The 25,949-nt window shown below is 38.1% G+C and overlaps 1 protein-coding gene across 2 annotated transcripts in view; it reads right to left on the bottom strand.

Annotated features, from left to right (window-relative positions):
* The window catches only part of FOXO3 (forkhead box O3), a 137,599-nt gene that overhangs the window by 109,718 nt on the left and 1,932 nt on the right, over window positions 1-25,949 (bottom strand). Inside the window, exons 1-2 of one of the 2 annotated variants that reach the window (XM_063311317.1) lie at window positions 14,356-14,479; window positions 9,501-9,608 (exon numbers count right to left, since the gene is read on the bottom strand). The exons of the other annotated variant lie outside the window; for it this stretch is intronic. Of the exons in view, the coding sequence (XP_063167387.1) occupies window positions 9,501-9,548 (48 nt within the window). The 5' untranslated portion in view covers window positions 9,549-9,608; window positions 14,356-14,479. Of the gene's footprint in view, window positions 1-9,500; window positions 9,609-14,355; window positions 14,480-25,949 lie in introns of those variants that run through there. 2 annotated transcript variants of the gene reach the window in all.

The raw sequence follows: 25,949 nt of genomic DNA on the forward strand, positions 1-25,949 counted from the left end.
GCTACATTATGATTACTGTTGCTATTTAAATTGTAGATGAATATTATTTTGTAAGCTTCAGCTTGGTTGCCAGGCCAGACATCCCCCCGCCTAAAACCAATTAGCACAGGTAATACTGAATTAGATGGAACGCTGGTGTGCCGGATTCACTAGTCCATTTGTTGCAAGAGGGAACAAAGTCAATGTATCTCAAGCCAACAGTCTGCCTTCCTCCATGATGGGTTCTGTAATCTCTTTCAGGCTGCAGCGCTACAGTCAGCAGGCTAAATGGAAGTGGACATGGTTGGATGCTCCCAATTACAAGCTCTTATCACATACTCACATACATAGGGGCACACATACCTCTCTTTTCTTCTTGAAAAAGTTTTTCTCTCCCCACAACCTGCTATCAAATTATAGGGCTTCCTTGTTGGAAAACCAGCAATGTGCATGCAGAATGGCTAGGTGGGTCTTAAAAGAGAAGCATGCATGCTTAACTGGATGGAACTCTCCTGGAGGAAAGTTAAGTTACGTGGGAATCTGCCCAATTTTTATTTTGGTTTAGTGTGCTGTGTAGAAAATTGGAAGGAATATAGTGGGGAAGGATTAAAACATACAATACCAATGAAATTTTTGAATTACATTGAGCAGACAGGGGAGGAGTTAGTATTATAATACTGAGAGAAACCAGTACTCTATTCCTGCCTTACAGAAACTTCCCTTGGTAGGCCTGCATTATATGCCTTTACCAGCTCAATATGAATGTGGGATTCTGCTTAACAACTAATTGCAGGTTATACAACAGAAAGGAAGTGGTATAAATTATGCACACTTTGTGTATATGTGGCACATATATTATGGATTGATTTGTTTATTTCAATTTATATGGCTACCCATCTCAAATTCATGACTCTGGGCAGCTAACAACAATTAAAAATTATATGAAAAACAAGAAACAATATGAAAACCATACAAGCAAAGTCAACCATCAAGGTACAAAATTCACCAAAAGCAATTAACACAGCCACTGCACTGGCTCTACCACACATCCGGATAGCCAAGCTGGGTGACAAAACTGCGTCTTTAAGGCCTTACGAAAAGCCACAATTAATATACAAGACACAGATAAACCAGACCATGGCTAATAACATGATACATACAAGATAAATAATGCTGTTAGTATATTGTTCCCTTATAAAAGGAAAAGCCCATGGAAATTAATGGAGTATATAGGGCAGAGAGAAAGGAAACAAGTATACTAGGAACATATATTGTACTTCTCAGGAATTCCCAGGAAGTCTCTAGGCCAAGGAACTATAAATTGTGCAGTCACACAAAATGTTAAATACTGACTTACTGTGCATAATAAATATCAGATTCTAAGATTTAAGTTTTCAAAAAATGTGTAATTTCCGAGTAAAGGTTGGAAGGAAGTCAAATGATGAAAGCGTCTGGAGACAGATGAGCTGGAGGACGAGTATCAGAAACAAAAAATTTTTACACATGGGATTCAACCTTTTCTGTTAAGTGCAACATTAAGAACAGATCAAGGTTCTCACCTGTCCCACTTCAACTAGCACAGAAACTTTCTGTCAATTATAAAGGGAAACAATTCGAGAATAATATGGTGCAATCTAAGAACAAAATGCGTGGTTGCAGATAATCACTTTCCAAGACTGGAAAGCAAAGATAAGAGAGAAAGATAAATCTGTCCCATGTTTATGCAAGGGTATTATACTTCACAGTACTGAATGTCCCAGGACTTAAAGAGGAAGTAAACAATGTTCTCCCTGTGTATATGTATACACACATCACTAAACATGATCACTTGTTTAAAAAAAAAAAAAGCCTAACTTACGAAATACAGAAGTCAGATGTTTCCCAGTTTTTAACTACAATACCACTGTCTGGCTATAGAGAAAGAGGGACTAGAAAGCTTTTTTTTCTTTTAAGGGGAAAAAAAACACTTTATATTTAAGGATAATGTAATTCAATCCTCCTCTACAGTTGGATATCAATCATAAGGAACTATGTATCTTTTCTTCCTTATTCCAAAAGACAAACTATGCAAGCTGTAGCAGAAAACACAAGAAAGAGAAAGACAAGGATGTCTGAACCAATCTCTAAACTTCCATGAATGAGACATGGTGATTGCATATTAAAGCCTTGTCTGAAGGCATCTGACTCCAAAGGAAATGCAAGTGTGCTTACTCTTAAATAAGTCTATATAGGACTGGAATCAAGGTATTCCAATTATACACACTTCAGGAAATCTACTGAGACCTATACAGCTACATAGCATGTCTTATCCCATTGCTATTGTAAATTTAATTCCCAAAATACAGAAGTGTGTCTATGTATATGTGTGTTTCTTCTAGTCCAGTATTTCTCATGACATGCTATACTTATAAGTTAAATAGCTGGGGAAATAGGATACAACCTTGGCACATTCTTTTCCTGAATTTGATTTTCATTGTTTCATATTTCATTTTAAATCTTGCTTCCTGGATAGGATAAAAACATTTCAATAGGAGATGAGGTACTCCAGTACACCCATATTTTAAAGGATGTCCACAATTAGCATATTATGCTAGCTTATACATTCATGCTGCAGGTTGGCTTTGCCAAAAGAGCATGGTGTACAGTTAGAATAAATAAATGCTAAAAATTAATAAAAATAAATGCTAAATTTATTAAATTAAGTAAATTAAGACTAGTGACCTGGTTCACACATAATGCTTAGGCAGTATGTTTAAGTATTATTTCTAACTAGCCCATTTGATTAAGAAAACAATTATCTATGGACCATGCAGCTAAAATAAATGATAGACAAAAGAAACGTAATACCTAAAAATCATATATCTAATCAAAGAACAATGTATAAATGACAAATTAGAAGCAGCTAGAAATTCTTGCTTTGCCATGCTTGAAAAAATGGGACTAGACTTTTCTTGTTTTTAGGTTGACCATCTATCAGAAACCTGTTGTGATCTGTAGGCTGTTGTAACACTCCTGAATTATCACAGGTAAAACTCCAAATTATAGAGTAGTTTACACTCTTTAACAATAGGGTCTCAAAAATACATTACTTATATACTTATTCATTAATCTGTTAGATAACTTACATTCCACCAAATCAATAGACTCAGGGTTCTTTCAATAATCTCAAAGCAATAAAGCAATTATTAAACATTGAGTTAATATAACGGAAACAGTAGTACAAATTAAAAATAATTTAATAAGCTGCCCAGAGTCACTTTTATAGTGAGATGGGTGGTGTATAAATTTAATAGATAATAAACAAACTTAGAAAAGACAGCAACATTGTTAAACCTGAATAGCCTAATATGTCACCTTCTTAAAGGCAAAGAGAGGACCAGTCACACCTCAGGGAGCATGCCATCTCACGAGACTGGGGAAACCACAGAAAATGCCTGTTTCTTCACTCTCATCCCTCTAACTTCCCAAGCATGGGATTCCACAGCTTCCCTTCCTGAGCTGAATGCATAGGGCAGGAAAGTTCTCCTTGGGACACAGGGTCCCCAAGGTAGCCTGGATCAAGCGATGTAGCTTTATGGCTCCCAACAACACTTTGAATTGGACTCAGAAATATACAGGGAGTCAATACTGTAGCACCCACAACACTGGTGTAATACTGCTAAAATTCCTTTCACTAGTCAGCAAGTGGGCTGCTGAATTTTGAACCACCTGAAGTTCCTGAGTCATCTTCACAGGCACTCTCGGCTCAGCATATTTCAATAATCTAATCTGGAGATAATGAGGACCTGAGTTACTGCTGCCAGGGCCAGCTGCTTCAGAAACGGTTTCAACTTGTACACCAGCCAAAGTCAGGCAAACACTCTGTTGGCCATTGGCTCCATTTGTTATGCAAGCAACTGCAGTTCACATACCTGATCTTTCAGGGGCAATGTGACCCCATCCTGAGCCAATTTGGTGCTGACAATGACCCAGATTGTTTCTGAACAAATAGCATCATGCTGGGATTCAATCCGAGCTTGATTATTCCCATCGATGCCTTATATCCCCCAGACGTAGAGTAAGACCATCTTACGGCAATTCCAGTAATGGCCTAGAATATTTATTTCTAACTGTGTATTTATTAGAATTCTATATCACCACAATCATGAGAGATATTCAACTGGATATCACCAGCAAACTGATATCTTACCCTGGACCAATGGGATAATTTCACTGGACATGTATTCAATCAGCCTTCTAAAAGACCACATCCCCATGACTTGGACTTAGCCATAATAAGACATACTGTATATCATCAAAGAAAACAAGACTAATGAGGTCTATGTTTATTGCTTGTCAGTAAAAGCTTACAAAAAATATCACAGTTTCTGTAACATGGTTTGGGCTTGATACATGTCCAGGGGAACAGAGTACCAGAAAAATACATGTTACATTCCTGAGTAATATTCCCGAGTTCACTCTAAGAGAAAACAACTAAAACAGTGACCATATTTAGTCCATATAATTATGGAATCTGGAGTGGGAAATTATCTATTTTCATATATTAATCTGCTCTTTTACTAAGAAACACAAGCTACTATGAATACAAGTACAAGCAGATGCTATCCAAGAGTTTTAAAGTTATTTTGCACAAATCAAGTATCTACTGGACTCCTTGTACATGTTTGCATATGCAACACAGCTTTTAAAAAATAGGTTCTAGCAATATTGAGCAAATCTATGGATGTACATTATCCATAAAACAATTTTGTTTCAATGTGGTTTAAAAAAAAGCATAAAAGCATAATTATATAGTCAAAGCAATAGTTTTACAATAGAATGATAACCAGGGAAAAGACAGGGATGAATACACCTAAAATGATATATTAGTTATTTATAAATTTATTTTAAATGTATGAATATACTCTTATCATTTATTAGTTGACTCAATCCACATAGTAAGCTTCAATCAATATTCCAGTCTGGAGACAGCTGTTGGAAAAGCCCAAGGGGAACCTTTTCCCCCAGCCAATTCAATGGTCTTTTCACTATTTATATTTCTGAATTGCCCAGCTATGACTGATACTCTATGTCATGGTGTTCTAAACCTACAAAGAATGTGATGATGCTGTCAAATCTTATGCACTAGTTTGTCTTGCTTCTTAATCTTAACTAGGTATAATTAATACCCCGCTGACCTCTAATGGTGAGATCATCAGGGAGAGCTATTTATTTCCTATTAATCATTTGAAGAGTTTCCCCCCTAAATTTCACAGAAAAGTAATTTGTCAATAAACACTTTTCTTTGACAAGCGTCCAATTTTCTTTTATCACATTGTCATGCTATAGGATCTGTATATATCATTATTTGTTTGTTTGTTAGTTTTTATAACTCAAGGCGGCGAACATACCTAATACTCCTTCCTCCTCTTATTTTCCCCAAAACAGCAACCCTGTGAGGTGGGTTGGGCTGAGAGAGAGTGACTGGCCCAAGGTCACCCAGCCAACTTTCATGCTTAAGGCGAGACTAGAACTCACAGCCTCCTGTATTCTAGCCCAGCACCTTAACCACTAGACCAAACTGGCTCTCTATTATTTAATTATTATTTAATCATTACAATTATTATTTGAATATTTGAATAATATTATTTAATCATTACTATTATTATTTAAACAAAAGAGGTGCTCCAATATGGTGTGGGGGGGTTCAGCATCAAAATGGTGGATGTGACCAGATGGACCTCCCCGTTTTACGTGTGTGAGATACATCTGACACACATTAAAAAGGGGTGAGCTTCAAGCACCCAGTTGTGCCCACCTTTTTGACACTGTTGAACCCTCTGTTCTAATATGACCCAAATTGGTGCAAGAACATCTTACCACAGAGGGTCAACCAGATAGTTGTCAACCCTTACCTATCTCTTTTCAACCTTTAAAAATAATGCCTCTAGTCTTGGCTGTTACTACCTCCGGTATCAGAGGCAATAAAACTTCTTGATACCAGTTGCTGAAAAAATGAGAGAGGGGATGCTATGGTTCGGGTGTCCTACTTGTGGGCTCCCCAAAGGCAGCTGTGGGGACCGAAGCCTGAACCACAAGGCCCTCTTGTCGAAACCATAAGTGTTCTTAAACTTTCACAATTTTAATTGCTGTCACAGTTTATCCATAATCCCACATTGCAGATTATGATTGAGTTTCTATGGCAAGCTAAACCATAATGTAGTTTATGGGTTAATGTATTGTAAACCCAGCCAAGTATGGTTTATCCAATACGCCATGTTAAACAAGCCATGTCTTAGTGTGATATGAATTTAGTCTGAGTCTGGGTCCCAGAGTTCAAACAAGAAGCAAGTTGTTTAACCATCACAGAAATTTTCCATATACATTTTTCGCTTTCCAAATTTCTAAGGATAGAATAGTACACTTGAAGGCATTTATCATTCCTCCCTATCTCTGCACATTCTTTGATGTATTTATTATTGATCAATTTCCCCATAAGAAAGCACAGAATGAGATTTATGTTAATGGACTACTCATCTGGGGATCATCTTGATGCAAAATGCATACAGCTTAATGATCACAGAATTCTAGACACCAATGACCTGACAATCACAACACAAAGTTAAAATTGTAAATATTTATTACTGAATTTATAGTCCATCTTTCTGTTTATTCTAACTCCCAGAGTGGTTTCCAACAATAAAAAAGAGTATAAAGCATAGTAACAACATCAATGCAATTAAAATCAAAATAAGTATGTAACAATTACAGTACTAGTTTTCAGCTCTCAGATTGATGATATAATCCTAAAATGCTTAATTTTAGAAAATAATAATCAAGTACTAAAGAGCAAGCTATTGGAGAAAAGCATTTTTAGAATGCCAAAAGGCAAGGAAAACTATCACTTTTCTTTAAAAAAAAACAAAAAAAAACACCTGAGAGTTAAATTAAACATGTCAGGCAACTATATCTGCATTAAGTTTATGTCTGTCTTATTCATACAGAAAATCAGATGAGGGTCTCTAAGGAATAATAATGGTGGGATGGGTCTAGCAGACCCACAAAGAAAAGATTCCTTAGTTCAGGGGAGTGGGGGAAGCGCAAAAGAGAGTGTATAGTAACTTTGCCTTGATGTCAGCCCCACTAAGTAGATCAGGCCAGGAAATCAACTCCACAGGAAGGCTAAAACTCCATTTATTCTGCTATAGTAACAGAACCTTGCAAATTTGATTGTGCTGCACCTCTTCTTCCATCTTATATTTCAGTGAATTAGGGAGGCATCTGCCTGAACCACTTCCAAATGTCATCTCATAGTTCTGGACTTAAAAAATGATTCAACCCTTTTGCCTAGGTAAGGGTTCCTGCATATGTCTGTGAAGATCATCTTCCTTACTCTCTACACCTAATTACACGACGTATAAACTGATCCAGAGAATTACTTTGGCAGGCTTTCAAGATACAATTATACCACCCTACTGGCAATAAAGATCATTCCAGAAATCCAAGTGGTTCTTGTTTCAGTCTCAAAGGGCTTGACACATGGCAAGGTGGGGAAGAGTTGGCTTTACCTTTCTTTTCTATCTGTCCTTTTCCCTTCCATTTGTTCGTTTAAAAAATAAATTGCATTTGTCTCACTTATATGTGAATGGGAAATGCACATTCACAACCTAATTGTGGTTTACCTGTAGATCTAAATTTGTCTTATCAAATGAGTAAGGCAATTGTAAATTCTTCATGTATGTTCAATGATTAGCACATCCAAATTACTTCACTTGCTAAAGAGGTAACAAACTTATTCAATGTCTCTGCTGTTACAAAATATGATTAGGGCATTAGATTTGATAATAAAACGTACCTAATAAAAGCTGAGAACTATTTCATACATTGCCCATTATTATATGTTTAAACATTCTCATAGGTATGATCTACTTTTATTTATCTACTTTTATTAAACAATCAATTGGGGCTCATCCTCCTATCCCCCAACCATGGCATGAATGTGTCCTAGTAACCATTTTTTATTATCACAGCACCCTCCTCTGTGCCTGTGACTTACCAGGGAGGGGTGCTCCTGATTTACCCAGTGCCCCTCTTCTCTGCCTATGATTTGTCAGGTGGGTTATTCTGGGACATGGCTTTGGTGAAAAGGCGCACTAGGCCCATATTCAGAAATAGTCTGAGAGGTTGCAGGTAATCCTCATCCCAAGCCTCTATCCCACCCCATATTATGGAGAGCTATTGAAGGATGTTTTTCTCACCAGCAGCTGGTGCTTGGTAGGAGGGTAAACAAAGCCAGGAGAATCCACCAGTTGTTTTCCGTAACTTTCCCTGCATTAAAACTGTAAAGACAGCACCACTAGCTTCGTCTGAATCAGAACAGGCCTGGCAGTCAGGGCAGTGCAATTTCTGCTGACTTAAGGACTAGAGGGCAACATATTAACACAGCTGTCTGGCTATGCTCTAGGAGAATAATGCCTCTTTTGTTGTTTCAAGAAATGCCCATTGCTATTCATGATAGTCATTACAGGAAAGGACTAAATACTTTTGAGACCCTGAAGAAATGTTGTTAAAAGTTGTATTGCATTATCTATTTTAATGTTCATTATAAAAAGATGCAAGTATCTCAGATATTTGGGAGTGGAAGAACTAATAGTGAAATCCTGCATGCTATCTGAATACAGGACGACCTTCTTGGTAGTTTAGTTTAGATGCATCTGTTAACCTAAAGACAATCTACTGAAAGCCAGAGTTAGATTCTGGAGTTTGTAGCAGTTGGAAATAATGTGCATCTTGTATTCATATAGCATACCACTGCCAAACCATAGACATGTGGTTTGAAAACCATTTACTGTTTAGGAGGAGTCAAAAGCCTAGTGAAGGACATTAATGCAATATATTACTTGCAGTCAGCTTTTTATGCTATGACATACAAATCCAGCTCAAACATGTGGAAAACTAATTTTTAAAAACTGAACATAAAGTTAATAATTCTTATGATTGCTGAAACCTGCATTTTGTGCTCCTGGGTTTTTACTGCAAATTTTATTAATGTTAGGACCTGTGGTCCAAACAAATCTGAATGTCAGTCCTACGTATATAGACCTGACCCAAAAATACAAAAAAGGGGAATCTATAATGTATACTTTCTAAACAGTGTACAGATGTATATGCCATGCATCCATGTGTACAAATCCAAAAAATGTTTGTTGATTAAAATGTACAGATAGCAAGAAGGCAGCTGGGTTCTTTCTTGACTGCCACATATATGTCTATTTATGCATTTGTAGAAGCGCAGATGGGAGATCAGAGTTTGTGTGTGATATCATTTATGAGATGGTTCACATTTGTGTTTATTCTTAAGTGAAAAATAGACCAATCCTTAGAAATATATTTCTAATCTTTGACAACTTGCAGTTTTATTAGTGGAAAGTTAAGGGCAGCTATGCGGCCATCACATTTTATGAACAGGAAAAAACAAAAGCTGCATCTGTTTTATAGAAGGCTTTCATTAAATAGAATGGTAACAAGCTTTAAATGCATACCCTGCAATAGACGTAATAATCCAAGAAGGCTATTCTCATGATGCTCATTTCTGTAAGTTTGCAAATTCCCTGAATGAGCAGGTTGCTTTCAATTCCTGGAAAAAAAATCTTAAAAAAATAAATGAGAAGGTTACTTGGAATAGAGCCTTGACTGCATGGTCTCAGATATATCCCCACCCACAGTTCTAAGTAGGAGGTGAAAAGAATATGCTTTATTATACTGAATTTCAGTTTATTCCACAAAAGGGGACGGCAGTGTGCTCCAAACCAAAACTACAATGAGCAGCATCAGACTGAATTATTGGTGGAAAGAGGGAGAAAATAATAGTGGGAGGGAATAATGACTTATAAAGGAGGTTGTGTGAACCCAGCCACTGTAGCTTATTTGACAACCCACCATTAAATCAAAATATGGTTTAGCACATTGTATGAACCGGGCCACAAAGTTCTATGAGAATTCTCCATTCTCAGCCCACCATTTTTAACTACTGGAATCCAGCTGAATGTGGGACATTCAATATGTACAATGGCATGATTTCCTCTTGCAGTTAAGCAACATATTCTGATATTCCACTGTTTTAATTATTTTAATCCACAAATACTAAAGTCAGTAAACAGGCACACATACTTGCCATTTTAAATAGCAGTTTTTCTAAGATATCATTTTTAAATACATTAAATAAAATTTAATTGGATTTGCAAAAGGAAAATACATATAATTGTGTATTCAGTCTATGAATACCTGAAATCAGAATTTCAACGGCCAGGTGAAAAAAAAAATCTTCTTTACACTGATGCAGCCATCATAGGATTGTGAAAGTAATTCAGAATAGCTATGTTGGGTGCCTCTTTTCATCACTAAGTCATAAGTGGTATTTTGAATTAGGAGGTAGAATCCACAGAAACAGATTTTTAAAAGCTTTCTTGTGCAGAATCATACACAATTAAAATATACAGTATATCTCTACAAAGAAAATAGCTAATTATCATTTGAAGGAATCTCCTAGAACACGAATGCAAAAATTGAGGCTTGCAGGTCTCATGCAAACTTGTGCCGCCACCCCCCATATGATGGGGGGCTTGGAATATGCCTAATCATGTGTCTGAGAGATTTTGAGGGGAAAAAATGTCAAGCCAACTTTCTCTAGACAACCCAATGATAACTGCAAGATGGCAGCTTCCAAGTGCAATTCTATTCCTGAAATCAGCTGACAGAATCATTTCTATGATGCCGATCCTATGATTTATTCCTCCTCCTCCTGCATCCCCTGGGTCAAAATCAGCAATCACAATCCCTTTTGTACATACCCTGCATGGTGTGCCAGATCATCCAAATGTTTTTTTTAAACAAACCATGGCTTAGTTTACCGTGTGAATTCAGTCTGGAGATGTATGTTTGCCCTTGCAAACTCATTCTGAGGGAAGTCCCTAATTGCCAAATGCTCCATAACCCAAGGACTTGGCCTATCGTTAATGATCATGGACTCCCACCTCCGACTAAACAAATACCAGCACACTATAGATAACTTAAAGGAGCAACTGGAACAAACCATGACCCCAGAACATACAAAGATGCTGACAACCACCATCAAGACTACATCCCTAAGACAAACTGAAAAAAGGAAAACAAAACTCCAAACCAAACTGCTCAAGCTAAACCCCAGAAGCAAAAAGGTACCTGAACCCAAATGAGTAGTCAACATGTCCAGCTGCCCACCATCCACTGCAGAACACCAGATCCTCCAGAAAGGCCTCAACTATGACATAGACGATGCTAATCAGTTAGAATTCTTGGCAGCCTTAGAAGCAGCGTTTAAAACCACAGGACTTGCCACAGAGACCCAAGGAAACATAAGGCAGACAACCATACCACAGACCAGAAGAACACAGAATCAGAACCCACTCAAAGGAGAGGACAGGGCAGTTCTTCAAAGGACCAAACCATTATCATCCTCTCAGCAGACAAAGGTCGAACCATGGTTCCCCTGGACAGATCACAATACACACCAAAAGCCAAAAAATTACTGGAGAAAGAAACCTACATCCCAGTAAACACCAACCCAACACAGAAACTAGACAACCTAATCAAGAGAATCCTTAACAACCTCACCAAGAAAGGTCAAATCACGAAAGAAGAACAGAGGCAGATGAAAAACAGTGGACCCATCCTCCCACCCTTCTACGGACGCCCCAAAATACACAAGCCTGACATACCGCTTCGTCCAATTGTATTGTTACCAGGACCCCAACATACAACATTCTGAAAGATCTTACAAAAAAGCTTGGACATCTCACAGAGGGGAGCAAATATTCTATCCACTCCCCACTACAGTGCCTCCAGAAAATCAAAGACCTAAAAATAGATGAAGACAAAATTATGGTTTCATTCGATGTCATAGCACTCTTTACATCCATAGACCCAGAACCAGCAAAAGAATCCATGGCAGCAGTACTACACAACACACCCGATCTAACCAAATACACTAAGATCGAAATACTCAGAATATCGTGAACTGTATCAACCTCTGCCTCACTACCTACTTTCGGTTTGATGGACAAATATACCAACAAATCAGAGGAACACCCATGGGATCACAACTCTCAGGACTCATAGCAAAGACTGTAATGCAGCATCTAGAAACTACAGCACTCCCACTCATACAACCAAAAGTATGGATCCAGTATGTAGACAACACCTTCGCCATAATAAAGGAACAACCAGAGAAGACACATGAAACAATCAACATCTTCAAAGGAATAACATTCACAAGGAAGAAGAAAACAACATTACCCTTTCTGGATATCCTCATCAGCAGAGGAAATTATGGCAAATTAGAAACACAAGTCTATCAAAAAACAACCCATACTAGCCAAGTGCTCCATTACCAAAGCAACAATCCAACCTCCCACAATAGGAGCTGTGTAAGAACATTATTCAGATGAGCACAAACACACTGCAGCAACCCAGAACACCAGAAAAAGGAAACAGACTGCCTATACAACATCTTCCAACAAAATGGATACCCACGCAACTTTATCAAAAAGTGCCTGACCTCTCAACCCACTACAGCACAACCAACACAAGCTATGAAAAGGACAACACATAAAAAACTTCTCAAACAACCAACAGACTTATTACAACCACATGGCATCACCACAGCACACAAACCAACTAAATCATTTAGTTTAGGCAATTTATGCTGAAGTACCTGAGGGTTTAACCTCTCCTCCCTCTTCTATATGGACTGGAGCCTTTACTTACTTACTTACTTATTTAATTCTATATGGACTGGAACCTTCCAAACAGTAAAGACCCAGCAGCCCAAGAAGAAAAAAACAGGAGTCATCTACAACATACAGTGTAAGGACTATAGCAGCCCACTATGTAGGACAGACAGGCAGAAGACTAGCAGAGTGTGTCCATGAACACCAACTAGCAGTCAGAAGACATGATGAAAGCTCCTTAATCTCACAACACATGGACAGACTCAATCATACTTTCAACTGGGAATCCTAGACCAAGCCAAATCCAAAAATGCTAGGGAATTCCTGGAAGCTTGGCACCCAGACACATCAGCCATCAATAGACACCTAGAGATAAACCACATTTACACACCATTTGAAAGAGACAATAAAAAACCTAAGAAGGAAACAAAAAGACCAGAACACATCCTTTCCAATAACCTACAGCCAGATAAGCAGGGATTAACACCAGGCAAACAATCAAGCAGAAAACAGTACCCTAATCAAGGAACTACCAAGGAGAAAATCACACTCCCACCAACACTGGCAGGGCAAGCTGCTGTATATAAACAGGGAGCAAACCCCACACCCACTCGCACTGATGATGTTACCTAGTCGGGTTATGAAACGTCTGCAAGCAAACAACCAAGCTCAGAGAGCACCAACAACTCCATCAGTTCAACCCTGAGCTACAAATATTCTCTTCTAATGTTACTGAAAAAAAACTGGAATATTTTAGCAAATGTAGTTTTCTAATGTACTTTTTGCCATTTAGGATAGAGTTATACTAATATCTTATGCATACAGATACTGTCAACCAAGAAATAAAATTTAGACCACACAGAAGACGTGTAATATTAAACAATGCTATTTGGAGCCATGCCTTCTTTAAGAAGGCATAATTGTCTGGGTTCATATAACACAACAAGCAACACACCTTAATCTACAAACCATAAATGGTTTGGTTTATACAACTCAAACTCAAACCAAACAAACTTTTTTATAGATTCATCTGCAATATGAACTAAATTACAATAAACTTAAATAACCTGATGCTCCTCTTAAATTATGAAAGTACAAGGTATTCTTTTAGATTGCATTTCAATGCAAATGTATCTAAAAGTATATCCCAATGAACTCAATAAATATTTTTTCTGTTATGAAATCTGTAAAACACATCAAATTGTAGCCATACCTTTAAAGATACCACACCTATATCCACTCCCCTCTTCTTTTTGCATTTTAATTGAAATCAGGAAAAACAAATACAATAAACTCCTTAGAGAAGTCTAAGAATAAAAGCAAAGCTCCTTTAAGTAAAGCTTCTATATCTTGGCTACAAAATGCTGGTCAATAACTAGGCAGCAGCAAAGAGTTTAGAATACCATATCTCTTTTGCTGTCAATCAAGTGGTAATCTGGATTACTGAAGTTTATATCTGGTAGCCCTACTTTAAGGAAACTCAGAAGACATTTTTAATCAGCAGAAAGGCTGTTGTAAATTCCAATATAGAAATATAAAGAGCAGTCTCACATCAATAATACATAGCAGAACACCTAAATTTTTAAGACTGAATCCCTTTAAAATGTGAGATTTTCTTTGCAATTTTTACTTGTTTTTTAAAAGAATTTATTATTGAAAGACTTCTTTAAAATATAAAGCAAAGAATTAGTTGCCATTTCTTTAAATTATTCTTGACCTGACAATCCAAATGCAAACTTTACACACACATTTAACAAAAATTCTGAAGTGATCAGGCACTTCAGTTTACAGAGATCGTGGGGCAAAATTAAAACCATATCAAAGGAACCCAGCCTCGTAGAGTTCAGTTTATCAAGCAAGCCACTCAACATGTTCAGTGCTTATCAAAATCTTGACATGTGCCTCCTACCAACAAATGTACAGAGGATAACTCCTATCTTAAGGTTCTGTTTACATTATACTGCCCAAGAGTCAGCTTTATTCAAGTATGATTAACACTTTAAGAGCCTTCGGGAATTTAAGTGCCTAATATACCAGACCACTTTTATATATCTTTTAACTGCACCTGCCTATCATTTTATACACACACATATAAGATGCACTCATGCAAATTAGCAATGAATAGGCTTTTTTTCCTAAAAGGGAAAGCTCTACACTGGTACAATGTTAAGAATGCATTTGTAAGTATTATATTAATATATTGCTTCCACTAAGTCTTTATATACAGTTTAGTATCTAATTAACTTCACTCTTGGAATATATTGTTCCCAACGATAATCATTTCTACTTTCAAAGCCTAATGTTGTCTTTATATGCTATATCTCTTTTAGTTTAAACATCATAAGTTTAAACTGGAGCTTATTCTATATTGTTATAATAAGCTAAGGAAATTCTACTGCAACTCTCCTCCCAAAAGGGTAGTATTTATATTGGCAATGAACCCTTACAGGTATTTTGAGAGCAAACACAGTGAATTCCAACATACTTTAAGTGAGAAAATGCACTGGCCTAACCATGAGTTTGTGCAGTGAGATGGTTAAGCCCCAAATTATTTTCCACAGCTCACGTATTAGTAGGAAGAAATATGTGAATCACCCCTGGACACTAACACTCTCACTCAGAGTTTGGAAAAAGGCAAGCTTAAAAGAAGTTTACAAATTTCTGTTTCTGTATTTAACTATCAGGTTCAAGTGCAATCTGGACCACTGGTTGCTTATATCTTTCCCTGAAAATAAGGTCAAGTCTCAACTCACGGTCACTTTACAGACACATCCATATAGTTTCTCAGCAAAAATATATAAATGGTTTTTCAGGATTTTTTCCCCTCTGAATTGCATTCGGTCAGGATGTTGCACATTTTTTCCCAGAACTCATCCCCAGGTCTTCCATTATTACTATTCACTGGAGAGTAAAATGCAACTAGCACCAACTTATGGATTTCTACTTTTATATGCATCCACAATATCCTAAATCACATTAATCCATTCTTTCTGGCATACATGCTAGCCCTTTCATTTATAATTAAACATACCCCCTCACTTCTCTGTATGTATTCATCAACTCCACTCCACAAGATCAGACTGCTCCATTCAGATCTATTACAACTTTCCACTTCCTCTTAGTTTCACAGTTATATACCATATCTCTTTATTTCTTTCACCTTGTTGATGTGTGTGCTTTACCATTGTTTCTCTTATGTTCCAGGTTGCAATCTTCCATATGCCATGTTTATCCTCACCACAGGGATTGAACTCCACCATGCATCATGGCTTTGGTCAAACAAGTTTCTCACATAACACTTTTCAGAAAGATAGTGAAGTTACAGGCTAGGTTACTAACCCCAGTTGCACTACAGCCATATGCAGCATTCTTTGCTAACAGTAAGGACAGACAGTCAGTTTTGACCCATTTGGTCAACATACTATAGTCACAACCCCAGCTTTATCCCCAAGTACACATATTATTCTAAGCAAGCTAGTTCAGAGACTGTCTTGCAAACCAACGTACTGTGGCCTATTACTCAACAACTACGAAGTACATGCAGTGTAGTGACACCTCTTTTATTTGCTCTGAATTCTTCTGGGGAGGAAGGCAGGGAAAAGCAATTATAAAGTCAGTGAATCCTCCATCAACAAGTCCTGTCCATCTTATCTGTTGGTGGCAGAACTGCAGCAAGCAACAGTACTCCAAACACCACCACCCACTTGGAGTTGTCTGCCATTTTAACTACCTACTTACCCAAAATGTAGAGTTGTTTAGACTATAATGGGAATGCTAAGCACCATGGGAACCCAGGCATAATGGGTAGTGCAGGACTGCCGCCCCCTTTTTGTTTTACAGATGTGAACAAAACACCCTGCTAGATCATTCGGGCCTCAACAGCTGCCCAGCAGTGCAGTCAATGGTGTTGCCTCCAGCTAGAGTAACAGCTTCTGCTCTTCCTTGTGTACTGGGATTAATTCTTTAAGAATCTAATCATGGTATGGTCAAATGACTGAATCATTAAAGTTTCTATTCTATTCTGTAAGAATCTAACCAACCAATTCTATAGGAATAAGAAGGGAATAGAATAATGTGAAGGTTATGAGTACTTTGATGTTCATGACAAAATGATGAAACTACAAAAACAAAAAGTACTCTGAAAAGCAGAAAGCTGTCCTACTGGGACTCAGAATCAATCACACAAGGCCACCAAACTGGGACAGAGATACTTGGGTATCCCCCAGTGACAACCAGAGCCTCCTTCGGTGAAAATGCAAGGCCAAAATAGTATGACAGCTGACAAGACTTACTACATCAGCAGGACTTCAGAAATAAGAGATCTGCTTCTATTAAAATCCATGTTATTCAACAAACTGTATTTCTTTCTTAGAATGCTATTTACATCACAACCCATGTTATTTACAGTGGAAAATAAATAAAACTTCTCATATTCTGAATAACAAAACCCCAGAAATGGATGGCCATCAGGCTTCTTTCTGTCAGGAAATGTTAAAACTAGCCATATTTAATTCAGTTTCTGCTATTTGGGAGTCCCACTCCTGACTGAATCTGCAGAGCACCCTGAGCTTAAATTCCCTTATCTAGTTTGTGGTCCTGTGTGGTTAACTTATGCTTTAGTGTGCTGTGCAATCTGGTTAATTTACCGAACAATGATTCAGATAACAATGGGCAGCCTATTGGGCAAACACAAACCCTGTGTGCCTCATAGAGTTACTTGTTCTAAATTGCTCAATTCTAACTTACCAAATTATTTTATTGTTATTTCTCCTTTAACTTTTCTATATCCCAGTCAAAGAACCAGAAGAATTATCTGCTACCCCTACGCATACCTATCTGACCGTGTCTAGGTATAACTCTGAACATGAAGTAGCAGGACCCCTTGCAATCCCTCTTGGACCAAGGGCACCCAATTCACTACTGCCTTACTTGGCAGCATGTTGGAACTGCCTTATGTCAATTTAGACTGTAAACTGCCAGAAAGGAATTAATTTCCCCTCAGTTTCACACTTTCTGGAAGCAGGGTAACAACTGTTGCACCAACATACCATCCCCCCACCTCTCAGGGCACACTGCAAGAGGGATGTGTTCTCCCCTGCTTGAAGGAGGCAGAAAAAAGAACTATATCGAAAAACCTTCAATTCAGTCTACTGAAGAGAGCCAGTTTGGTGTAGTCGTTAAGGTGCTGGACTAGAAATTGGGAGACTGAGTTGTAAGCTGAATGAGGAAAAGTAATCTTAAATTATAAAATAAGATGAATGAAAATTATAAAATTAAGCTGAATGAGGTAAAGGAAGTTTAAATTAATCCAGACAAGAGAGAAGGGTTGTTGGTAAAGAGCAAACTGGACTTGGGGATTGCGGTTCAGCCTGTTTCGGATAGAGCTGCACCCTTCCTGAAAGAGCAGGTGTGCCACCTGGGAGTGTTCCTGACCCTCAGCTGTCACTGAGGACGTACTGTATGCCTCATCTACCAACTACATCCCTTAAGCTAATTGGATTTGGATTTTTTTCCCACTTTGGTTACATCCCATCTTAAATGATGTAATGTGCTGTCAGTGGGGGTTATCTTTGAACAGTGTCTGAAAGTTGGAACAAAATGGGGCACCTAGGCTCCTAACCAGTACAAGGTACAGGGATCATACGATTCCTGCAGTGAAAGATCTGCAATTTGCCGACTGCTTACCAGGGACAATTTCAGGCATTCATATTGACCCTCAGAACATTAAATAATGGAGAAACTAAGAACTGCTTCTGCCCTTACCAACTTTGCTAGCTGTTAGGAACTACAAAAGCAACTCCTGCAGGCATCTGATAAACAGCCTGAATGCAACCCAAGAGAGGCCCACCTTCCTGGCACAGAGGACAGAGCCTTCTCCTGAGCTGCTCCCAGGCTCTGCGACACATTCCTTCAGGAGTTGCTTTTGGCCCAACTCAGCCTTTGGAAAAATGTCTCTCCTTCATCAAGTTTTGTTAAATAATTTTAGTACAGGTAGTCCTCACTTAGCTACATTTGGGACCAGCTAAGTGCCATGGTTACTACGTGGAAAATCACGTGACCGCAACAGACTTATGACATCACTTCTCATTTGGTTGTTAAGTGAGTCACTGTGGTCATTAAGTGAAATACCACGTGACCACAACTTACAATTTTACTTCCACGTTCTCCATTGCCTCTGCTTGTCTCAAGCCAGCTGGAAAGCACACAAACGGTGATCACGTGACCGCAGGATGCTGCAATGGTCGTAAATGTGTCACAGTTGCAAAGCACCCAAATGGTGATCACATGACCACGAGGTGCTGTGACCATTGTAAATGTTAGGATTGGTTGCAATGTTTTTTTCTTTTTAACACCACTGTAACTTTGAACGGTCATTAAATGAGGCAGTCAGTAAGCAAGGACTACCTATACCAATTTCATTCTTCATTTTAATCTGTGATTTCAACTCTTAATGTTTTGTTTTGTAATAGAATAAAATAGAGGGTATAAATCAAATAAATATATATTTTAGGGGTGGGGCTTCAATCATCTATAATGTGATGCAGACTTTGCAAATAGACTTACACAGGTTACCAACTATCTCCATACCCAGACATACATATACACACAATGCTACTAACTATTCAAATGTAATATGCTTCGTATCTACTGAAAGACAAAAACATTTGGAAGGATTCCCCATTATTGACCCAAAAGCAAATCTTCATTACAGAAGATCAGAGAAGCAGTAGCCTTGTGTGGCGCAGAGTGGTAGGAGGCAGTATTGCAACCGAAACTCTCCCTACGACCCAAGTTTGATCCCAGCTGGATTCTCGGGTAGCCGGCTCAGCTCAGCTCGGCCTTCCATCCTTCCGAGGTCAGTCAAATGAGCACCCAGCTTGCTAGGGAAGGTGACGGCTGGGGAAGGCAATGGCAAACCATCCCACTATTGTCTGCCAAGGAAACATCGCAAAAGTGGCGTCCCCCAAAGGGTCAGACATGACTCAGTGCTTGCACAGGGGACCTTTCACCTTTCACAGAGAAGTAATTACATGTTTCTGTTAGTACTGTAAAATATTTTTCTGGATTCCCCTGATGCTTAGCATCTATATCCTTTTCTGATACATGGGGGACCACCCAAAGCCACCCATGTTATTAATTACAGTGAATAAAATCAAAATTGAAATACAAGATGGCCTTGCATGACATCCTTAAAAAAAGAAAAGAAGTTTTAGTTTGAAAAAAGAATTATCAGCAGTTAGTCTTTATGTCTTATAACAAGGATAACAGTATCTGGTGTAGAATAGTTAAGTTTCTGATGTAAAAATAAAATAAACAAATAATTTGCTTCTAAGTTCCGAAACAATGAATTATTTTTCTCATACAACTAATTATAGAGCCCTGTTCATGTAGGCTGCAAAAAATACCGTATTTCATCAAGTAAGAGATGGCACTGTTACCCAGGTAATGCCCATTAATGGGCAATTCAGACAAAATCAAATGGTTCTGGAGAAGTTTTAAGCATCCCACTCTTATTCTGAATTTGTCTAGTGCATGCATTTGATTACAGAAGAATAGGCAGTTATGCGTTTATTCCAGAAAAAACAAGACAGGCAGCTGAAGATGCTTCTTCAATCTACTAACATGAGGTTGGCTATGAAAAGTCAGTAAGAAGGCCATCTTTATTGCTATCCCCGAGTTCTCCTCCAAATAGATCTTGTTTTTCATCTTCTTAATTTATCTCTTTGTTTCCATTTCTAGGCAAGAGTGGTCATGGGCTATTTTTTTTAATTTTAATTACTTCTAAAATACTTCAAGGAGAATTTTGCTTTCCTCATTACAGAACCTCACTCTGAATAATGATAGCTGAGAAACCACAGTGAATAAAATAGCATTGAGAATCACAAAATCATGTGTGCAAATAAGTTTGACAATAAGCCAACCAAAAGGAAAAAAAGGAAAACTAACAAGAAGGAAAACATGGCCAGCATATGCAGTTTTTAGGAAAGGGGAAACATTCTCTTTTTACCCTCATCAGCTATTCAGAGGAGTGTACTAATACTGAGTCATATAAATAAATCACTGTGGGAGATTTGGAAATCTGTAGGTGAGTGTTAAAATAGCTTGCACATATGTTTAGTAGAATGTAGATGGCAGGAAAGATTTGGAGAGATTTACTGGGTAGCTTTGCTGTGCGTAGCCATCAAGCAATATTAGTTAGCTAAAGTTCTACGGGGGATGGAAGGATTGGCTTGTTGGTGAATAAACTGGACATTTACAAGAGATGTAATGTCTTACAAACTACTATGAATAATCACTGCTCTCTTATTACAAAGCCGACACGCCAATTAGGTAAGTGCCAACGTGTTTCTAATGCACATTAAAAAAAGTTAATATGCTGCACCCAGTTTAATTATGTCCAACATGCCAATTAATGTTATTCTGTATAAATAAAGGATATAAGCAACAGATCTATCATGCTTTGAAATGATCCAGAAGTGTTTTGGACCTCACACAAGCACCACACCTCTCTTCATTAAAGTTAAGGCAACTCTTAAAGTAATGGCACTGTTTTTCCAGGCTTATGCAGAAATCTGGAAAATGATAGCCAAGTGTGTTTGCTTACGTGAGGTCCAAAGCACTTCTTCCAAATTGTTTTCAAAGCATACACAGCCCTTATAAACAACAAACAACAGTCATGATCAATCGTTGATACCATGATGATTCCAACAATATAAATGTTACATACATGTAACCACAACTTTATTCTGTAGCAAGACAGGATCAGATTATCTAATGAAGCTTAAGAACATTTCAAATTCCAGCATGGTAAGAGAGAGGTACTCTGGACCTGAAAAGACATGAAGGATAGGCAGTTAGCCTACATAACTGGTCTAGTGGTTAAGGTGCTAGGCTAGAAACCAGGAGGCTGTGAGTTCTAGTCCTGCCTTAGGCATGAAAGCCGGCTGGGTGATCTTGGGCCAGTCTCTCTCAGTCCAACTCACCTCACAGGGTTGCTGTTGTGGGGAAAAGAGGAGGAGGAAGGAGTATTAGGTATGTTCCCTGCCTTGAGTTATTTATAAAAATAATAAAGGCAGGATAAAAATCAAACAAACAAATGGCTACTGAGCCCAGCCAATATTTTGGAACCTTTGCCTGAAGTACCAGCATGATGCCACATTTAAAAACTCTGCAGCAGTAAATTAGCATCAAGTCCCTTATCCTAAATATTTATTTGCAGGGCAACAGTTACATAGCACAGGGCTATCAGTTATGCAAGATGGCATCAATTAGGAATGCTTGATGCATAGGATATATTACAGGGATAACAATGGGTCACTAAGAAAACACTGAGAGGGTTAATAAAGTGTCATACAAACTTCCTGCATTGAACCAGATCATTCAATTCTGAAGATGCTCTATCTCTATTCACATGCTTCAAGTAAAGTGTCCATGTATTCTGGAATATAAAAACACTGTACTCTAAGCATTAATACTAATGTATTACTATTATGTATCAAATGTATGTCCCAACACCCACCTTCAATTATTTTCTTTTGGTTCCTTGCATCATTCACTTATATTTCTTTTTTATTCATCTTTTAACTGCAGAATGGATAGAAGTACAAACTATAGCAGCCTGCACACATCTACTCTTGCCTTTATCTATCTATCCATCCAATTTTGAAGCTGCCCAACTTCTTGATGACTTTGAGTGGCTTACAGTTAAAAAGAAAAACAATGTGTATAAAAAGAAATGCTGGGTGACCAGCCTGCTACATAGAAGAGTAACAAGGCTTCCTTGGACTTGAGCTTCACCCTAGTGACTTCAGGTAGACACTCATGTTGTTTTCACAGTAGCAAGATGAGCTTTGCTACTGCCTTGTGTGATTTTTTTCTAAACTCTCACAATAGTAAGATTTCCTAGAGGTCTCCCATCCAAGTACTAAGCTCAACCCTGCTTATTTTTCAAGCCCAGATAAGGCCAGTCAGGTGCTGCCACCAACCCTCTACATATAGCCATATAGTAGTTGTATGGTGATTAACCCTATTTTAGGAAATATCCAGATATTGGTGAAGTATAGTTCTCTGCAGCCCTAGCAATTACACCCAAAGGGAAAGGGTATTGGATACGGTTGTTCAGAAGTATCTCTAGGACCACAGATTCCCCACTACAGCCCTATGTTAATTGTTCTTTCTTTCCATGGCATATGGGCATAGGAATGAATGATCTGACTGATGTAGGAGTAGGATATGACCTGTGGGAGGAGAGGTATGTATTAGATGAGAACATCTAAAAAAATTTTTAACATGGAGCCACATACAGACATGCCTTAAAGGGCAAACTCTTAAGTTATACATAAATGCTTGAAAAGTCACTGAGCTATTTCACCATCTACTTTAGAAAAACTGCTTTGAGAAGTTGCAATCTTGAGCACAGGAATGGCACAGAAAGTAAAGCATTTAATAATCCTACGTTTCTTCTTGAAATCAGCAGCATTTTAACTATAGTACTGAAAACAAACATTTGAACCTTGAAAAAGGTCACAGCCATTTCAAAAAGAGAAATGACAGGCAAGAGAGGGGCTGTTCCACAACTCTGTTACTGTGTCTAAAACAATTTTTCTTAAAAAAAATAAATCGAAATGTGGATAGGAATCTAGTACTCCATTTGCTCATGTGAAGAATATGCTCAAACAGCATTTATATATACTTCAACTATAGCCTGACCTATACACTATGAGGCTGCTCCTATGTACATTCAATGGAACATATAGTCAGTCCATCATGGATAGTACAGCCTTCCTGAAAATGAATTTGTTTCCAAAGCAGCAGTAGGGACAGGATCAGAATCCTATTCTCTGCCATTTAAGGCTGAGTGAAATTAAACTATCTTTGGTATAAACAACTACCTACATGCAACGTATGTGCAACAGCATACTTTGAATGAGCAGTACATGGGTTTAAAACAAAAAAAATAAAACCATACCAGTGTTCCATTAAGTCTCATTTCACTATCCAAATGTTACCGGAAAAAGACAACATGTGTACCAATTTAAGTACTTTTTCAGAGTTATGTTTCAAATTCAATGTTCTTGCATTAAGTTATTAAAAAAAACTTTAGAAAATTTATTTCTCTGATAGAAACAAGTACGTATAATGTATTATATGGCCACATAATGTAAAAGAGCACCTCCCTTATGCTCAGATAGCAATCAATGTTCCTTTGTAATAACCAAGCAAAATACTTTGCTTCCAGATTTCTAGATTTATTACTTTTGCAACACTTGTGGCTGTACTTATTTTTTTTTAAGGCATCTTTTGATATAAATGTAAACAATAAATAAATAAATCTCCACTTACACATCTTGTGGTTTATCTTTTATCTTTTACCCAACAGTGAATTTTAATTCTGAAATAAAAAGTCATACTAGTCACAGTATCAAAATATTGTAATGGATCTTGGAGGTCATCTAGTCCAACCCCTGCCTCAGAGCAGGATCCACTAGAGCATCTCTGAAGATGGCCATCCAGCCACTGTCTCGAAGACCCCAGTAAGGGAGAACTCACCACTTCAGGTGGCAGCCTGGTCCACTGGCTGATTACTCAGTTATAAATATCCTCCTGATGTTTAGTCTGAACCAACTTCTTTGTAGTTTTAACCTACCTGTTCTAATCCTGTCCCTTGGGCAACAGAAAATAAACCCACTCCTTCTACATTACAACCCTTCAGATATTGAACACTATCATATCCCACTCAGTCATCTCTTCTGCAGGCTAAACATACACAGATCCTTTAATGTCATAAGAGAAAAGTATCAACAGCAGCTTAAAGTCCTTTTAACAACAACAACAAAAGATTTCTGGTGTGAATAACTTCAGAAGCTGACTGTGCATATAATGTCAAAGAAAGGCCTGTCCTCACATAGCAATTCAGATTTGAAAAAAGATTTTATTTTGATTCCCTATCTGTTGTTAAGTATTGAACTGATTCAGTATGTTAGTCTGCAGTTTCATTCTAGCCATATAATAGCTCACAAAATGCACACACATGCACTCACCGCCACCTAAACTTTAGAATATACGGATATTATGATACACACTGATCTCTCTCTCTTTTTAATGCAGAGGAACATGGGGAGCAATCTTTGCAGTTTCACATAAAGAACCCAGCAGCGTACACACTGTTGATGTAAGTTAGAAGCTTCCTGCTTCGCTACTGAGAGACGCAGATCACATTCAGCTCAACTAAGCCTAGGGAACAGCAGCTGAGACTAGAGAGCACATAGCAATGGAGAAGAGGGAATTACATCACAGAATTATTCTTCTCACCATTCCTCTGACTACATCGTGTTTTCCCTTCACCAACATCACTAATATTCAATCTCTGACTGAGAAAATGCACCAGGCAGAATATGGTGAATTTGATGTCATTCCTAAAAATCAGGAGCAAACCTGTAATTTTAGGCATTATTAAGGAAGTACCCCTCTGGAAATGTGCACAGGGAACAACCCACCTCTTGGGAAGGCCCTGGTCTTCTTTCTGGGCTGAAAGCGGAGCAGCAGTTGTGCTCCCTGTGATATCTCCACTGATCCTGCAGTGGGTGGGTGGCATAAGTCCTTTAGCACAGCATGAACGAAGTGCTACAGGGGCATGTCTGATCATCATCACTCATCTTCCATTCAGTAATAAGCACCTTTTTAAACTCCTATTTGACAAACAGCATGAACTAATAATCGAAATGGTCTTGGTTTACTTGTTGGGTATAAATCAGGAAGAAACTGACTCCCGTTGTAGAAATGTCCACTCTTTTAAAGCTTTCTCAATCTTATTTTGTCAAAAAGTGGTCTGAGTTTTAAATACAACTCATTTTTCTTCACTTATGAGTTCGACAAATCTTAACTGCTGAATGGACAAAAATTGGGTATTCTTAACTGACTAGACCACTTTATTCACAGTGAAAATCATAGTAAAAGAAAGAAAACATTTTGAAAGAGTGGGTATTTTCCCGCCCTTTGGAAAATCGGCGACTGAATAATTCTTAGGCTACACCGAAAATCTCGGAGGTGGGCACCAGCAGATTTAACGTGCCACATGTACTCTACCACGGGAAAGTGGGAAGGAACAAGAGTACGTGGTCTTCCAATCCATTCCAGCACTAATTCGGAACAGGGAATGTGAGGCTGGCAAGATCCCACCCGTTTCCGAAGGTTCCTCGCGTCCATTCGCTTCGGAAAACTCCG

The sequence above is a fragment of the Candoia aspera genome, chromosome 1, assembly GCF_035149785.1.
Source record: "Candoia aspera isolate rCanAsp1 chromosome 1, rCanAsp1.hap2, whole genome shotgun sequence".
Classification (NCBI taxonomy): Eukaryota; Metazoa; Chordata; class Lepidosauria; order Squamata; family Boidae; genus Candoia; species Candoia aspera.